At 45.0% G+C, this 18,565-nt stretch overlaps 1 protein-coding gene across 4 annotated transcripts; it reads left to right on the top strand.

Moving 5' to 3' along the window:
* The first annotated feature begins 4,741 nt into the window (after nucleotides 1-4,741).
* On the top strand, nucleotides 4,742-16,340 carry PRXL2C (peroxiredoxin like 2C). 4 transcript variants are annotated; one of them, XR_010792869.1, is made up of 7 exons: nucleotides 4,742-4,965; nucleotides 6,729-6,797; nucleotides 7,673-7,726; nucleotides 9,173-9,278; nucleotides 10,268-10,399; nucleotides 13,397-14,408; nucleotides 14,451-16,340. XR_010792869.1 is itself a non-coding variant. In XM_066604103.1 (6 exons), the coding sequence occupies exons 1-6, from the start codon at nucleotides 4,771-4,773 to the stop codon at nucleotides 13,522-13,524; spliced, it is 681 nt and encodes a 226-aa protein (XP_066460200.1). In that variant the 5' UTR covers nucleotides 4,742-4,770; the 3' UTR covers nucleotides 13,525-16,340. The 4 variants fall into 4 exon arrangements, 3 of the variants coding, with proteins under 3 accessions (XP_066460200.1, XP_066460199.1, XP_066460201.1); XM_066604103.1 differs by having other exon boundaries at nucleotides 10,271-10,399; nucleotides 13,397-16,340; XM_066604102.1 differs by having other exon boundaries at nucleotides 13,397-16,340.
* Nucleotides 16,341-18,565: the final 2,225 nt, after the last annotated feature.

Below are 18,565 nucleotides of genomic sequence, written 5' to 3'. Positions count from 1 at the left end.
GAATAAGCGTATGACTCTTTATATATCAGGTGCATTGTGTACCGATGGATATTATATTAAGATTTGCATTACAAACACCGGTTGATCTTTGAGTACATATTATGAGCTATGGAACAATATGTAAAATTGCGAACAGCGAGATTGTGAGTCTGCCAAATATCTACTAAATCACAGGCATCGAGGAGTATGGCAAAATAGAAGCCAGATTTGTTAGGGAGTGCTAACTTGGAAGCACAAGAATTACACTTATCCAGAGAGACATCCAGAACCAAGTTTGAATCCCCACTTAATGCAGTATTATTTAACCAGAGAACTAGGGAACCCAATTAGAAATTACATTTTGCAGGAATGAAAGATGATTATAATTTGGTTCATAATAGATGACAAAGGTAATGAGGGAATGGCCAAAATTACCCCAAACTACAATAGACCTATCCTCCTGAGGAGACAAGGAGGCATGCCTTGATATCCACAAGCAAATTTCCTTGTAGTTTTCCCTGGCAGATGCGAGGAAGAAAATCACATAATTTCTATGAAGAAAACTGGTACAGATGAACTAGAAAATTCAGTGTCCTGGAGAAGCCCATATCAGATCTCACTGAAGAAGGCGGTTGCTTTAATAGAATGCCCAATTGATGTAGGAGAGATTCACATCTTTGTAAAGAGGAAAAGGCTTAGGGCTTTTGTTGTTATAAGAAAAGTAAAGATGGAATAGGAAGGTGCAACGATATCAAAGTTCTCTGTTGAATAAGCACTAAAATAAGCACCGCTTGTTCCTGGAGATGTCACAAAATACCTGGACTTTATGTCCTGCAACGGCAGTGGACTGGCAGTCTCTAGAAGTCTGAATGGTTTTTGGAAGGGGGACGGGCCCTGGATGAAGCCACCAGTGCCCGACGAGCTCTATCAATCTCAATAAGAATCCGGTTAATGTCTGGAATTAGTTGTAATAAATCAGACAAAACTTTAGAAACATGAGTAATACTTTGGGAAAGTTCCCTGATTTGAACCCCTTAAGGACCAAGCTGTTTTGTGCCTTAAGGAACAGACACTTTTTAGGGATTTTACCCATGTGGTAGTTTTACTGCCCTATTTTTTTTCCTTCAGCTACCAAAATTATTTTTTCTGCATTTTTTTTCTGGCATATATGGCTATTTTTTTTAAATATCTTTTTCACTGCCCCCCCCCCCCCTCCCTGTTTTTTAATTTTATTGGGGGTAAAAAGCTAAAAAAAAATTATTTTTTTTAAACATTTATAGTTATTATTTTTTAATTAGTATATTTACGCTAAAATAAAGTATGGTAATGGGTTCCTCGTTTTGTTTCAGACATTTTGATATATAATATGTATGGTTTTGGTTTTCAGGGCGCATACGGCAACGGTTTAGGTTGGCGTCAGCTTTGGATTATTTTGTTTCTTATGTATTAATTGCTGAATTCTGTAATTTTGTATTTACTGATGTATGTAGTTACGTTTTTTTACTACCTTATGTTCCCCATGACGTCATATAAGACCTCCTAGAGGACGTTCACATGTTTTTTTGTTTTTTTTTTATTTTACATTTTTATACTGTAGCTGCAGCATCCATAGGAGTCCCAGTTACAGGGAAAAACAACCCCTGCAGGGACATTAGTCACTGGTAGAGCTGGTCAGGGTTTAGTACGACCCTCCAGCTCTGCTGTAGCAGGGAATCCTGGCAGTCACATGAACCCCGGGCTGCCGTAGTGGAAGTTACACTTCTGATTTCACTTTTGAGTACACAGCACTCAGTGAGTGCTGTGTACTCGGGAAAGGAGTAAAAACCTCTCCTGCCTTCTCCTCTGGGTTATCAGCTGTGACTAATAGCTGACAAACCGTCCTGCCGCTGTAATCAATCAGCTTAAATCCACGTAATTTTACATACGGCTCGGCTTTAAGCCCGGGACCAGGTGCCGTAAATTTACTGTGCCTTGTCCTAAACGGGTAAAAAGTTCCCTCTTTTGGATCTATTTTCCAAATACTCAATTTGCATATCGGCTACCTCTAATGAAAATAAGACAATAATATAACTTCAGGAGAGTATTGAACAGAAGCGGGTACTGCCGTCTCTTCGGCTGGAGAGAGACTAGGCTGGCTAAATTGGAAGTCAGAGAATGCATTGGACCATTCCAGCAACAAGGAGTCCTTGCCTGAAGAATCCTTCCCCGAAATAATTCAGGAGAGTAAGGCGCCGGGGAGTGGGGTATTCCCTGACATGGAGAGATTGAAGCTGCTCGCTGACCTGCAGCCTGTTGTTGAGTAGATGCTTCTTAAATTCATCCTTCTATGACCACCCAAGTCATCAGAAATTAACCGGAAGTGGTGCTGCGTCTGATCACTTGATGATAAAATGAGTTTGCTGTCCAATGCAAATGCTACGGTAGCAGCCGCTGGATCAGAAGGAGCTGTGGAGCTGAGCAGCTATGTGTCTACAGTCTTAAGCTGCGAGTATCCATCCAGCCTTTTACATTTTAATTGAAAGAAAATAGATTGGTAATGGATTGGTAAAGGCTATAAGACGGTGTTGACATGTGGCGTGTTTTGTTGCAGTTTTCATCCACAATTAAATCCATATAAAAAAAACGCATGCAAGTTATTAAAAACTGCATGCATTTTTAAAAAAGTGTATTGTTAAAATCCACATGCTTTTTGATGTGGTATTTAATTGTTGAATACCACAAGTAAAGATGCCATGTGTGAACGCAAACTAAATGCAGCGTTCAATGAACCAATCACAGCCATCGCAGCGCTGCATTGATTGGCTGAGCAGTGCTTGAGAACCAATCAGAGCCATCACTTCCTGGAGGTGGGATTTATGAATCCCATAACCAGGAAGTGATCTTCTGTGGGCGGCTGAGGACTGCAAGAAGTGTGTTGAAGCTCCAGAGAGCAGCGGAAGGGACCTGGATCTCTGGCATAACTATAGGGGATGCAGGGGATGTGGTTGCACCTAGGCCCAGGAGCCTTAGGGGGCCCATAAGGCCTCTTCTCTCCATATAGGGAGGCCAGTGCTACGAATAAAGCATTATAATTGGGGGCCCTGTTACAGGTTTTGTTGGGGCCCAGAAGCTTCAAATTCAAGACTTCCCCAGAGCAGCACCAGTCCTCTGGAACGCACTACCAAAGGCTACCCGAGCAATCCAGGACTCGCAGAACTTCAGGCGTGCTCTAAAAACGCACCTCTTCAGGGAGGCGTACCACATTCCCTAAACCAAACCCCTCTGTACTCCGCCTGATAACATGCTCCCTGACCTAGTGACTGCAATCCCTGCTAGCCATCATAAACCGCTCCTGCAGTCATACCGTTTCTGCCGTCACACGGCTAAATGTCTGACCATTGTCCATGTGTATAACATCGCTCACTCTTCCACCTCGCCATACCGTGCACATCTCCACCCCCTTTACCTTCTGTATCCCCCCATTACTTGTAGTATGTAAGCTCGTTGGAGCAGGACCCTCACCCCTATTGTTTCCATTGACTGATTACTATGTAACCGTGGTTCTGTATTGTTTGTATTGTCTTTCTGTATCCTCCGTCTATGTAAGCGCTGCGGAATATGTTGGCGCGATACAAATAAAGTTTATTATTATTATTATTATTAAATTACGCCTCTGACCTGCACCCAGCCTGCTAGGTAAGTATAATAAGACATCCGCCGAAAATAAGACTTAGCACCTCTTCTTGGGCAAAAATGAATATAAGACAGGGAAATTTTTCAGGGAAACATGATATCACTGAAGTGAGTGGGAAGTTGGCATGTAATACCATCCCTGGCCACTACAGTGAGAACAGAAATGCACCAGCTCAGCAAACAGCTAAACAGTGAGGGTCCCAGGTGGCAGGACCCCGCTACACTGCTATTGATGGCCTATCCTGTAGATAATTAATAATTTACAACTGGACAACCACTTTAAACACCAACCACACTAATGCACAACATACATTTATGATGGCTTTTTACATACTCAGGAGCTTGCTTTTTTTTAACTATTTCATTACCCACCTCTGCAGACAACCTCTACAACCCACAGTAACTCTACTGTCACCACAACAGGAGCACCTTCTACCCTGACCTACAGTACTGTCTCCTTCCCCTGTACCCCGTAAACCCTAGTGGGCAGAGTTCTTTCTCCCTCCAGATCAGTTTGCTGGTTGTTTATTAAATGTTTAGGGTGCTTTAAAATAATAATTCTTGCTGTGAATCATGGTCCAATATAGCGCTCGCCATCATGCTAGGCGTTTCACGTAGAAACAGCCTCGCATCACTGCGGGGATGAAAGGAATCCCCGCTGCGGCTGTCACAGATACAGCAATGGATCGCCGACCCCATTGAAAAGAATGGCCGATCTCGCAGAAAGATCGGGTATGCTGCGGTGTGTTTCCCACGTCGCATTGCTCTGCCATGCAGGAAAACATCGCTAATATGAATGAACCCATTCAAAAGATTGGGTTTCATATTTGTGCGAGATTTGTATGATTTGCACAAAATTTGCACGATTTTCTCACCCGTGTGAATGCAGCCTAAGAATGTAGAGCTAAATGATAAATTGACCTGCATCAGTATTATTATCTACCTCGTAAAAGTGAGCATCATGCTGCGCTCTGCTAGCATGTACTGTACAGTAGTCAAGGCATGTGTCACGCAAGGGGTTAACGTGTACTGTAGTTGATACATTTGTGCGCAGGGAAGCTCCACCCATCTGAGAGTAGGGAGTGTTGTATCCCACCCAGCTGAGGAAGGAAGAGCAAGATGGCGACAGAAAGTTCCCCGGTCATCCAGCAAGTAGGCAGGAGTCCAGATGTAACTAATGCAGATGTGTGTAACGACATGTATCACCCGGACCTGGAATCAGCTGCCACCTCCCTGCTGAGGGATCGCTATGGCAAGAGTTTGCAATTTAGGGATTTATACAGTGATAGCAAAGCCATCATAATCTTTGTGCGGGTAAGTGCGCCCTCATCCTACTATATTCTGCCTAACAACGGGGTATAAGTACCCGCAAGTAGCTTTAAAAGTAACAATATAACAAGTTTTGTGTGTCGGGAAACTATTTATATCCTAAAGCCTCAAGGGGTTAATTTGCTTTTTCTCGGATCAGCACTGCAGGATAAGGGGAACTGGATGAAAGTACGTTTTTTTATCATCTTTACTATGTTACTATCCACAGTGTTGCTGGGATAGGATGTAGCAGTGGAAGAACTGCGCCATTGTCACTTACATTCGCAGCATATTTTCTGAAATGACTCACAGTAAGTCTCTAAGGTACTTCCTCATCTGTGCTCAAGATTCCCCTTTCCTGCTGTGTTCCATTCGGAATCCCCACAGCTGACAGGTTCTGTATCTGGACAGCACAGGACGGATCCCATAGAATATAATAGGGTCCGCCCGCTTTCCACTCAGCTGCCCGGCTTTTGGGCGAAAGAAAAGGCGCACCATGCAACCAGTATTTTCGGCTGGATCTGCAAGGGAACCTCCGGTCAAAGAGTCTGACGCAGATGTGAAGCCGGCCTCATATTTTATACTATTATTAAAGCCGTTCCCCGCCACTTAGGGCTCCCGAAGACTGATGTAATTTTCCCACGCATTGCACGTGCTATACGCAGAGAATAGAACCCATTGATGCTAATAGATTCGTTCTCATTGACGCTTTTTTTGCACACATTCTTTTTACGCGCACAAAAAATAGGACCTGCTCTATCTTTATGTGTATTTCATCCGCAAAAGGTCCCCATAGAAGTCTATGGGAGGCGTGTAAATGCGCAATATGTTGTGCAAATCCGTGAAGAATAAACATCTGGACCTCATTAGGCTAAACAGCCTTTTAAATCAGGGCGGAGGTGTTTTCGCTTGCGCATATGAACAGGCCATGCATGCGCAGAAAAGTACAGTACAATGCGCCAATCAACCTCGTTCACTGCACAAATATGTTGCGCTAAAGCAAGTGTAGTTGCGTATACGCTCGCCTGAAGGAGCCATTCACTGTAGTATTTACACTATAAATATTTGGTACAGCCGTGACTAACCGGTTGTGCTTCCTCCAAAAGAAGTGTCTGTAAATGGCATCTCAAAAACGTGCTATTTTGACAATATGACCCATTTCACTATATGGGTTTTCGGGCTCAGCGTATTGACAGGAGGCCCTGTTTTCTGTCTCAGCTCATATAAACCTACTTTCCAAGTGTTAGGCCGCCTGCACACGAGCGGGTCGGATCCGGCAGCGAGAATTCTCGCCGCGGGACCCGACCCGAGAGCCTGCAGGGACGAGCGCGTACTCACCCACGCCTGGCGGCCCCGGCTCTTTCATGTGCCAGCTGCCGCGCAGCCGGCGCATGCGCAGACCGGAGCCGGCGGCCGGGTCAGTGCGTGCCCCGCACAAAAATAGGACATGCCGCGGTTTGTTTGCCGCGCGAAATTTTGTGCGGCCAAACCGCGGCCGTCTGCATAGGAGTGCGTATTGTAATGCACTCCTATGCAAACTTTCAGTGGCGGAAATCCCGCGGCGGGATTTCCGCCCGTGTGCAGGCGGCCTTAAGGTTCTGTACTTGGATGACACCGATATAAAACTAAATCAGCTTTGATCATACACATATAAGTTTCCCCTCATTTGTGATGAATTGGGGTTTAGTGTACAACCAGGCCAGTCTAACCAGGGACCACTAAGTGTTAAGAGTTGTTGGATACTGAAGACTTTTCCTTTTTTCTTGTAGAATTTCCTCTGCTATACGTGTAAAGAATATGTGGAAGATTTGGCTAAAATTCCAAAAAGTTACCTACAGGTATGGACTGCAACAGAGATTGTAAAGCGGAGCTGGTGATATTCAATGGTGTGGCAGGAAGCAGGCAAACAAAAACTTTTACTTCTGTACACTGTATATACGTGCTAGCCTGAAACTTGTGTTGCTGCAAACAGCCAAGAACAACCATAATGCTCACTATTTACAGTTCCGCAATGATATATGGGCCTAGTGTTCACCACTAGACAACTATATACTGGAGCATCATAGTCCCTCACCAGTTCTGTAGGACCTTCCTGATACAGGGGTAATGGCAGTAGCCTCCGATAACGGTTCCTTTACTTAAGCGCCCAATGTTATTCCGACCCCGAGGCATGCACTCTTTTGGCTGGACGTTAGGTGGTGCTCTCTCTGGATCTATGGACCGGCACTCTTCAGGGTGTTAGTCTGCGTTTCTTGGCACACTGATCTACTGTGCCACATCGAGGCAGCTGTTGTCCATGAGTTCATCTCTGGTCATTGTGGGGAAGGAGGCTATGCACTGGTGCTTTCACAGTCTGTACTTTGTCAGTGCCTATACTTCAGCCACCTTGACTAGGCCTTTACACATAGCCTCTCTCAATACATCTAGGCATCTACAGGGCCTCAAGCTGATGGTCACTTTGGCCCCTTTACTTGCCACCTGCTGCAGCAGGAGGACCTTTCCTCCCAATTGCTGAGCTCTTCTGCAGAATACTGGCCCCTTCTGGTCCTGATAGTCGACAGGGCTGCTATTTCTGGGCCCTACTTAACCCACGACGTTTTCTTGGGTCCTTCGATAGTAGACCCCCACAATGTCATTTGAATTTGCCTGAATGCCCAACTGAGTTTTGACCTATTTAACACATTTTTCTTTTTTTTTTTGTGCATTTTTTAAGGCTGCAGATGTGAGACTTATTGTTATTGGACAGTCATCCTACCTACATATACAGGTAAAACGTATTTTTCTTAAGCAATAGAAGCAGTGAAGATAGGAATATTTGCCTCATTATGTTCATACAAAGACATTCTAGATCTAATGTTGGGATGTTCTTACTTGAAACAATCACATCTTGCAGTGGACATAGAAACCCAATAAAGTGGTTTAGGATCAGCCTCAGGGCATAGTCACACGGGCGCCGATCCGCCCATGTTTCTGGACGATAAGACAGCCGCACTGCATGCGGACGACTCTACGCATGACCGGCTCTATTGCCAGCCATGTGTTCTTTTTTCCGGCCGGCGCGGAGAGTCATCCGCACCTGCAGTGCGGCTCTCTTATCATCCAGAAACACGGGCAGATCGGCACCCGTGTGACTGAGCCTTCAGCACAAATTGCGCAGAGCCACAATACAACATCCACAGAAGTATGTGAAGCCTTACTCTGCCTCTGCATGTATCTAATTTTATATACAGGAATTAGTTTCAGAAATAGGCCAGCATTTCAAAAAGGGCCAATCTTGTGGGGCTTCCTCATGCAATGGTATCAATGATGATGGCATGATCGCGGAAAATCATCCAGCGAAAGGAGATAATGTGGAAGTAAACAACTTGTCACACACTGTCCTTAAAGAATACCCACACTTTCACTTGACTTTTCAGAATAAGCTGTAATATGTGTACATGAGGAATAATACTGTTTCTGGGTATTATCTAATTTAGATCCTGCATTTTTCACCAATTTTCCCCTCTGCAGGCTCCATCTCTAATTCTCAGTCTTCCCTGAGCTGGTGGGTGGAGACTGGCTGTAATGAAGGTTCCCACATACTGCACATGGAGAAAACAGCAGTTTCTGCTCCTAACTGAGGCAGACAGAGAAAAATAACAGCATCATGTAGGACATTATACAGCGGTACTGAGCAATGTAGATACAAGTTCTTTAGCCATCAGACATAGTAGGTATTTATCATTAGCTGCAGCAGCTTCCTCCTCCACAATCCCCTCACTTCTAAGAGCAGTATGAGAAAAAATCCCCTCCACTTCCTGTAAACCATATTGGTGTCTCTGTTAGTAGAGACAGACTTTACATGACAACAGACAGTGGACAGTAAATTAGAAGGAAGGGAACCCCTAGTGGCCAGCACTTTTTGCGTTTTTTTTTTTTTTTACACAAAGACATCATTTTAAGTAAATAAAGTGATTTGTACTTTTGCTAGATAATCATATTGACTATCATATAAGCACAGGTTTGTTCAAAGTGCATTTTAATGCCAGACAACTGTATGATTTTACGCTAAACACGCCTTATGCATGACGTGCATCACATGTAGAAACCTGTATCATTTTAGAACACACATTTATACCTTACAATTGTGACAACTTTTATACATTACCCCTCTTGTGTTTTCCATGTACAGACAAGCATGATCTAACTGAAAACCTATTTTGTGTATTTTCAGCACTTTTGTGACGTAACCGGCTACAGCCATGAAATATATGTTGACACTAACCGAGATATCTATTGCAAACTGGGCATGAAAAAGGGAGAGTCTTCCGGTGCTTCAGGTATCAATTCTAAATATCATTTTCCTTAGTGATTTTTCTCTATACCTCTGAGGCTAACTTCACACGGACGTGGGCCATGAATCCCGCACCCATATCACGCTCGCCATCCAAGTGAAAGCTCCGTGGATGCAAGGCATTTTCATGTGAAAGCAGTTTCGCATCACTTCGGAGATGAAAGGAAGAGGATAGACCACAGCTTTCAATGAGAAAGCTGTGGTCTATCACCTAGCTCTCATGACTACTCCATAATCATGCACACTCCTATTGTACATGCTTGTATGTTTATGTTAACCTGTTAATGACCAGAAATGTCTCAAATTTTCTTTTTTTTATGTCTACTTTTCAAGAACTGTAACTTTTTTAAATTCTATTGATTCAGCTGTCTTAGGGCTTTTTTTTGTGGAATGAGTTGTATTTTTAATAGTTTTATTTAATGTAGCATATAATGTATTTAAAAACATTACAATGTTGCAGTAGAGTGAAAAACAAATAATTGTGCAATTGTTTTCTTGGTCTTCTTTTTACGGTGTTCCTGATTGACTTTATTCTGTGGGTCAGAACAACTGTGGCAATACCAAATTTATTTAGGACTTTTCAGTCGTCCCTGAAGATTTGGGGGGCTGCGGGGGTTATCGGGGGGTTGCGGAGGGCATCGGGAGGGAGAGAGAGAGAGGGATCTCTCTCACTCTCCTCCCCACTCCCCCTTGCTGCCCCGCGCCACCCCCGACCCCTGCGGCCCCCCCTGAATCTTCAGGGACGAGCCAGCAGGTACTCGAAAAAGGCGATGCTCTCTCTCGAGTATATGGCCTTACCAAGTATGCTCGCTCATCTCTAATCGCTGCTGAGGCTGTACGCAGGTCACAGATGAATATCTGTAAATAGATTTATTTCTCTAGCTTCCGACCTCCTGTAAGTCCTACGGACGCACATTAGTCATCCATAATCATGTTATTTAGTGAGTTAATAAGGAAGTATGATTCTGTGTTCAGCAGGAAGCCCCCATGTGAAATCAAACATAATCACTGGAAGCATCAAAAGTATTTGGAGAGCAATGGAAAGCCCAGCATTTGATTTTCAAGGGGATCCTGCCCAGCAAGGTGGAGCAGTAATAGTAGGACCAGGTATGTAAGGTTGGCTGGCAGAAGTATTTATCATTTGCTGCAATAGGTACTTCAACCAAATGCTTTTCAGTCCAAGCATTGTCCAAGCGCTGTTTTGGGGTAACTCTGGGCCATCCCAGCAGTCTGACCACCAGCAATCCAATAGTTATCTCCTATCATGTGGACTCTGAGGGGTTCATTTTCAGCAGAAGCAAGGAATTTTATCATTGATATGACCAAAAAGGTGATTTAAGTGACCAACTACTTCTGAGATTCTCCCTGTCCTAGTGACCACCAGTGAACTGGCAATAGATGTTCCAATGTCCATAGTGCATGTCTCGCATGGCTTTTACCAATCTTAGACTCGGTTTACCTAGCATTTTAGCTCTCCGCTGAGCTTTTCAGTAAAGGGTTACATTAGAATTTCCTGAACACGGTATTCAAATGTATCCTACAGCCGATCTATTGACTTTAAAGGGAATCTGTCATCTATTTTTACCCCTATAAGCTAAGCTTAAGGGCTAAAAGTAAGTGACCCACTGAATCTGGGGATGTAGGTGTTATACTTACCTTGCCTGCCGTTCTCTCGGTGTCAGCGCTGGAAGCCACTGCTCAACGGATAGAGCGGCGCTGCTAAGTAGTCCTCATTATATAATGAACGGACTACATAGCAGCGCCAATCAATGCATTCAGCAGAGGCTTCCAGCACTGACATCAGGGGAATGCCCAGGAAGTTAAAGGGGTTGTCCCGAGAAAGCAAGTGGGGGTAAGCACTTCTGTATGGCCATATTAATGCACTTTGTAATATACATCGTGCATTAAATATGAGCCATACAGAAGTTATACACTTACCTGCTCCGTTGCTGGCGTCCCCGTCTCCATGGTGCCGTCTAATTTCAGCGTCTAATCTCCCGATTAGACGCGCTTGCGCAGAAGGGTCTTCTGCCTTCTCTTGGGTCTCGGCACGAGCGGAGTTCTGGCTCCGCCCCCTTCTACGCGTCATCGCGTAGCTCCGCCCCGTCACGTGTGCCGATTCCAGCCAATCAGGAGGCTGGAATCGGCAATGGACCGCACAGAGCCCACGGGGCACCATGGGAGAAGACCCGCGGTGCATCGTGGGTGAAGATCCCGGCGGCCATCTTGGTAAGGTAAGGAAGAAGTCGCCGCAGCGCGGGGATTCGGGTAAGTACTAAACGTTTGTTTTTTTTAACACATGCATTGGGTTTGTCTCGCGCCGAACGGGGGGCCTATTGAAAAAAAAAAAACCCGTTTCGGCGCGGGACAACCCCTTTAAGTATAACACTTACATCCCCAGACTCAGCGGGTCACCTACTTTTAGCCCATAAACTTACTTTTTGGTTTGTTTGTTTACATCTTTTTGGAGGACACAATAATGAGGTAGACTATGCTACTGTGTCCTCCAAAAAAGTCATAAATAAACACAAACCAAGTCAAATGTTTGCCTTATTAAAGTGATGGAGCAGGTGGAGTATGTGTCTAAATACTGTTGTTTGGTATTCAAATGTAACTCCTTTCCAGGAAACCCATGAAAAACTACATTGTTTTGTGAACTGGGCTTCCAATGGCCATACATGGTTATTTAAAGGGGTTTTCAAGGACTTCCTAAGGATAGGTCATCAATATCCTATCATTGGGGGTTAGCATACTAGCAGACCTCCACAAATTGGATTTTGATGAACTATCCTGACTGGTCATCAATATCTTAGGGTCAAAAAATCCCTTTAAGCCAAGTACAAAGTAGTTTGCTTCTGAGCACAGAAAAAGACTCTACATATTCTTTTTACACAAGGGTCCTATATTGTAAATGTTCCCCCTGCAAGTTTGTACATGTATCAAGGATCATACCAAGAACTGAGAGGAACCCACAGTAAAGAGAGGATTGGGTCATTTACCCTGTTGATAGTAAACTGAAATGCAAGGGTGGATTTAGATTTTGCATAGTTTTTCTGCAGTTTATTTTGCAGCAAATTTGTGGCAAATCCACAGAAAATGTATGACAAAATCCACAAGTAATTTTGCTGTTGACTTGCCACAGCATGGCCTGAAATGTGCACAGACCTTTTCTGCTACTGTAAGGCCTCCTTCACACAGCTGTTTGCGCACACCATAGGCAAAGAATAGAAACCATTGATTTCAGTGGGTTCATTCACATGCACATATTTTTCCTGCACATTTGCGCACCTAAAGTCCCTATAGAAGTCAATCAGGATGCACAAATAGGCACAAAATACGCTAGGAGATGCATGAAACACTGAGCATTGAGCAGGAAAACGAACACATCTGGAACTCATTACACTAATTAGCCATTTTAATTGGTGCGTCCTTGTTTGCAGAGCGCAAATAAACATGCCTTATGGGTGCAAAGAGTATAGTAAAATACGCCAATGTGTGTGCAAAAAAGCATAGTTCATTCCCCAAATACGCAGTGCTCAAGTGCGCACAAATATACATACGCTTGTGTGAAGGGAGCCTAAATGTATTGTTTATAAATTATTATTGATTTTCAATGTGGAACTTACACTGAAACTCTGCAACGTCTGTATATATTCTACTAGTCTGCAGCATAGCTACTTTTAGGCCAGTGACACATGGGCGGATTTGCATTGCGGAATCCGGAACGGGCGTCTGCCTCTGGATTCTGTAGCAAGTACTGCCCATAGCATGCTATGGCAAAACGCTTTTTCCTCTACACAAGTGGAAATCAATTGCGATTTTCTGCTCACAGAGGAAAAATCACAACATGCTCTATTTCTGTGCAAATTCCGCACGGGCAGCTTCCATTGAAATCAACTAAAGCTGTCCGACCCGCGGCCCTTCTGCAATGACAGCTGCAGCGCTTTTTCTTCTGGTAGTTAGAGCCGGATCTGTTATGCAACCTGCGGCCGGGGGTTCCAACGCAGATGTGAAACGGCCTTAATGAATTGATGTTTTTGGATTAGTCATATCATTGCACATTTTCACAATTAAGTCTACTAATGTTTTTGATTTTCATTGCAGGTAACAGAGTCCATTTCTTGCATCGTGATACGAACAGATACGATCATGTGCCTATTGGTTCCCTGCTTTATTATGCAGGGGTGCAAACAGTCCATTTTGGAGCAAAGTCACAAATACTAGAAGTATGACATTATATGGAGGAGCAAACACATGTCAGAGCCCTATGGAACCTACAAGAGCATGCTATATATTTATGATAGATTCTATCCAAAGCTGTTTATATTTATGTGAACTATCATTACGGTAGTGAAATACTTTGATATAAGATACAGAAATATACTTTTCTACTATAAAGTGTTCTGTTTAGGGTAAATGTGATGGAATACATGGGTAAATTGTAATGGTCACCTTATAGTCTACACTGGATGGACAAATCTCATAAAGCAGGTATGGCACAACTGGAAAAGGCCCCATAGATTATTGGATGTATCTATAGTCTTACCAAATCTCAGCCAACCAGAATTTCTACTTAAAGGGATTGTACAGGATTAGAAAATCTCTGGATGATGGGATAATCAGTATGGTGAAGGAGATCCAAGAAACCATTCCCTGGCACAGATCCCTCAAAAATCAACACAGTTGTGCCTGTTATCGCCTCCAGATACTTGCAGATCTGTGACCTGATAACCCTCAAGTGACAATTGATCTGATGGTCTAGGCAGGAATTTCGTATCGGGATTGCTAGGCCGGTTCTTTTTGGAGGATCATATTTCTGGATTTGGTTTAGTATTCCGGTATGCTTCATGAAAAACTTATTTTCTCCACTTATCGTAAGCCGATTTCTGGCAACACAATAGTTAATGCACCTTCCTTGCATCCTATTCATGCCACTAAAGGGATGCCGGTAGGTGCCTTAAGGCTTATGCACACGGCCGTGACGGGCTCCGCAAGTGGAATACCGCAGTGGAGTCTGTCACGGCGCCCCTCTAGAGACCCCATACTTGCCTCCGGATCCGCTGCACGAAGCCCCGCATGACGTGTCGGCACGCATGCGCAGTACAGCGCATGACGCGCCAGCAGTGTCATATGACGCTCCGGCGGTGTCACATGACAGGCCAGCAGCATCATATGACACGGTGGGCGGGGAGCGTATTCATGCTATACTTTTGCTGTGCTACAGTGGAAGTATAGCGTGACGGGCGGCTTCCATTGACTACAATGGAAGTTGTCTGCGTGTATACCCGCGGCATGCCGCGGGTAATTTCACGCTGCAGAATTCCGTGGTGGAATTCCGCAGCGTGTACATTGAGCTATTAGGTTCAATAGAACCTAATAGCTATGGTGAAACGCCGCAGATTGGAAGAGGAAGATTTGTGAGCGCCTATCTAAACTGAGATATTCTTTATGAGCATTGAACCGGGCTAAGAAAATTGCTGGAGGCAAATCGTGATCTGAGCTTCCAAGGGCTCACTCACACACCGAGGCGTAACTTGAACCTCCTGGGCCCCAATGCAAAATCTGGACCCCCAACTATAATGCTTTATTCATAGTACTGGTCTCCCTATATGGAGAGGAGAGGCCTTATGGGCCCCCTAAGGCTCCTGGGCCCGGGTGCCACCGCATTCCCTGCCGCCCCTATAGTTACGCCCCTGCACATGAGCGAATTTTTGGCTGCGCTTTACGTGCATAATACACAGTGTTAAAACCCCACTGATTTATATTGGGCCATTCAGATCTGCATCTTTTATACGTGTGTTTTACTTGCATGGGGGAAAACGCAGCATGTCCTACTTTGGTGAGTAATGCGCCCATTATAATCTATGCATATTTGCTGTGTACTGCGTATAAGGGCTCATGTCGACAGCCGTTTGATGCACGGCCACATACTACGGGGTGAATGGGGTAAATTAAAGTAAATGGACTTTCATTGATCCATGCACATTAGCGTGTAGACACTGAGTGTAGATAAGCAAAAGAAATAGATGGCAGCATGCTGTACAACTCACCGTGAGCCCTATACATTTCTACAGGCAGCATATGCAAGCGCTGTCTATACGTAATACATTGCACATGTCTGGCGATTTCATACGTGACCCCACTATAAAACAGAGCAGGGAATTTGAAAGCCTGAGCGCTAATTTTCCTATTTATCTGCACTACCCTAGATTTGCGATTACCATTTTTAATTTTTGGGGTTCAGGATTGCTGGGTTATTTTTGTGTCAGTCACCTCTGTGCTGCCAGCCTGAACCCCCTTAAAACACCACTTGGTCACCTTGGGGCACCGTAGCTGTCTTACAGCATATGAGGAGACCGCCATTCCACTAATGCTGTGGGGCAGGGAGGAGGCACTTACCGCCTTTAATGTGTACCTCCCGCATGTCTGCTGATCCCCCAATATTGCCAGTGGGGATCGGCAGCTCTTTGTTTGCACGCTGTGAGTCCCAGGACCAATTTCTCCATTGCAGACGTAAATGCTGGGTAGGTTGGGGGTACTACCTTGGAAAACGGATGGGTATTCAGTGAGAGGGGTGACAGCGATGGTGCAGCTTAAAGGGGTTTTCACATTGCTTAAAGTTGTTTCACAGCCACTCTGTTCTTATTGGTTGCTGCTGACCAGGGCATGTGACTTCTGTAACCAATCACTACTGACCTTCTATAGCCAGTGATTGGCTGCAGCAGTCACATGTCGTGGTCAGCAGCAACCAGGAAGCACAGAGTGGCTGTGAAGGAACGTTAAGTAGCGATTTCATCCTACCTAATTAAATCCTCATTGTGCGCCTTTTCTGTTTACATTATATGTTTTAGAATTAGTTTTGTTATAACTTCTGGTCATGTGATCTGGAGATGTTTAGCCTTAGATATTTATACACCTACTTTGTCAGGGCACTTAGCCCGGAACACGTAGACCCTAGGTGTTCCATTTTATGCTGTTTTTCTGTCTATCTTCATGTGGATGCTGAAATCATGTTTTTAAAGTTTCTTCAATAAAGTACTGAATTTTATGTGCTGGATCCCCTTTTTTCTATAAATGTGTTTGGAACTGCAGGATCCTATGCACAGCTGAGGTGAGCAGACTCTGGTCCGGTTTAGACCCAAGATCCTATGTTTTTGTGCATAATACATATACAATTGCAGCGTCCGAGGAGCGGGCCCACAGCTGAGGAGATAGCGGGGTAGATAAGGCCTTGTCATGGTGGCTCTACCATCTCCTCCCCTGGGGGTAGCACGGAACCCGACCAAGTTTCTGCTGGGGGAGTTTCACAGGGAAAGCTACTGAAACCTTACGTCCTTGTCACTCGTGACGTCATCGTTCCATCCTCTGCGGTGAATCCAGTAGTTAAAAAATAAATAGTCCACACACAGAGATGCCTTTTTGAGCAAAACCGGGAACGGTCGGTAGAGCTCGTTTACTCCAATAAACAATTACAGTCCAACACTTTACATAAGCCAGCAAATCGCCGGAGCAGACACAATAGTGGTGTGACAGGGAGGATTCACAGATGAGTCCACAGTCCCAGTTATCTGCGGGGTTCCGTTCCCGGACACTCTCCTTCTCTCTCCAGCTCTCTACCGATCAGCCTCTTCCATCCTGAGGTTCGTCATAGGATGAGATACAGTTTCTCCTACTCACTAGAAGGCTCTCACTTCTCCAGACTCCAACTAACTTGCAGACTTCTCTCCAGACTGCCTCTTGCAAAAACTCTCTTGCTTACTCCCTGACTTAGCATACTTTCATACACATATCTGAAACATGATCACGTGGCACAGAACAAGATACATTTTCCAGACATAGCCCAGTGACTATCTGCCTGCCCCCCCCCCCTACCCCAAGGAATGTAACACAACTAAGTCCATAGATCAAACAGCCCATTATTCCAACTAAACCCAACAAGACACTAACTCAAACATCAGAATATATTTTAACCCCTTGGTGACATCTGCTGTACATCACTGGCACTGTGTAGATATTGGCCATTTAATCCCTCAGATGCCAAAGTCAGCAGTGACCATGGCATCTAAGCAGTTAGAGGAAAATGATTCCCTCTATCACCAAATTGGTGGCCGTGTGATGTGATCACAGAGTGATGATGAGTTTCCATAGCAGCCAAGAGCCTAATGAAGGCCCCAGGTCTGCCATCTTTGTACTCCTATTAAAACCCTGCCAGAGGTATAATACACTGCAATGCAGTTGTATTGCAGTGCAATATATCAGCAAGCAAGCAATCCAATGGTTAAATAAAATGTTGCGACAGTCTTAAGAGGGTTGTACCAAGATTGCAAGTTATCCCCTATCCATAGCATATCGCTGCCGAGACCCCCGCCGATCTCCAGATTGGGACTCCTATGTCTCGTACTGCTTGTCCCCGCTCTATACAGCTCCCCCCCCCCCCCACAGGGGGATGGGTAGGCACATGACTCCGATGGGGCCTGTTGGACACCTCGGTCCCACTGCTGACCTACCTCCCCCTTAATATCCAGCAGCACAAGGTTCAGGACACTGCAGGCTGCTCCCCTTACCCTTCTGTTCTCACTGTTGAACTGCCAGCAGAGGGCAGCATCCCACGCGTACGTGTAACTTGTGCTGCTGGACATACAGAGGGGGCTCCATTACTTTGTGGCCCCGCCAAGAGCAGACAACAGTGCTTTGTGGGCCACTGCTACTATCAGGGGGTGACTGAGAGGCTCACTGGGGTAGTGGCGGGGCGGCGTGACTGCAGTCATGAAATCTTCATGTCATCTAGGCCCAGATAAAGGACAAAAACGAAAGTGGACGTCACCAATCAGAGAAGGTGCCACCTGTGATCCCTGGAGGTAACAGCACTGTAATCACTATCACTGCATAGAGCTGCTGAGGATTATGTGGTGAATGCACTATTTAGCGGCGGCGAGTCCCTTCACTGGACGTGGGCAAGCCACAAAAACTGTGACAAAAACCCTGATTTCATTGTAAATACACCCGAACACTAGAGGCGCTGCAGGGGGAAGCTGCGCAATATGAGGTAAAAGCCTGTGAAGGTCAGACACCAGTGAGCAGCGACTGACCAATCACAGCCCAGCTCTCACTCACAACCCTGCATTGGTGGATGAGAGCTGAGCTCTGATTGGTTGAGCACCGATCACGCTACAGGAGCCCCCAGCAATGCAGCCAAGCAACCAGCTGCTGTCCAGCTGATACGCGAAGTGCTCGCGAGAACCCAAAGTCTCGCGGTATTTCCCTACGGTACGT

Source organism: Eleutherodactylus coqui, chromosome 5, assembly GCF_035609145.1.
Source record: "Eleutherodactylus coqui strain aEleCoq1 chromosome 5, aEleCoq1.hap1, whole genome shotgun sequence".
In the NCBI taxonomy this organism is placed as follows: Eukaryota; Metazoa; Chordata; class Amphibia; order Anura; family Eleutherodactylidae; genus Eleutherodactylus; species Eleutherodactylus coqui.
The sequence above is the reverse complement of the archived record's forward strand: the minus strand, read 5'-3'. Positions and strand labels throughout refer to the sequence as shown.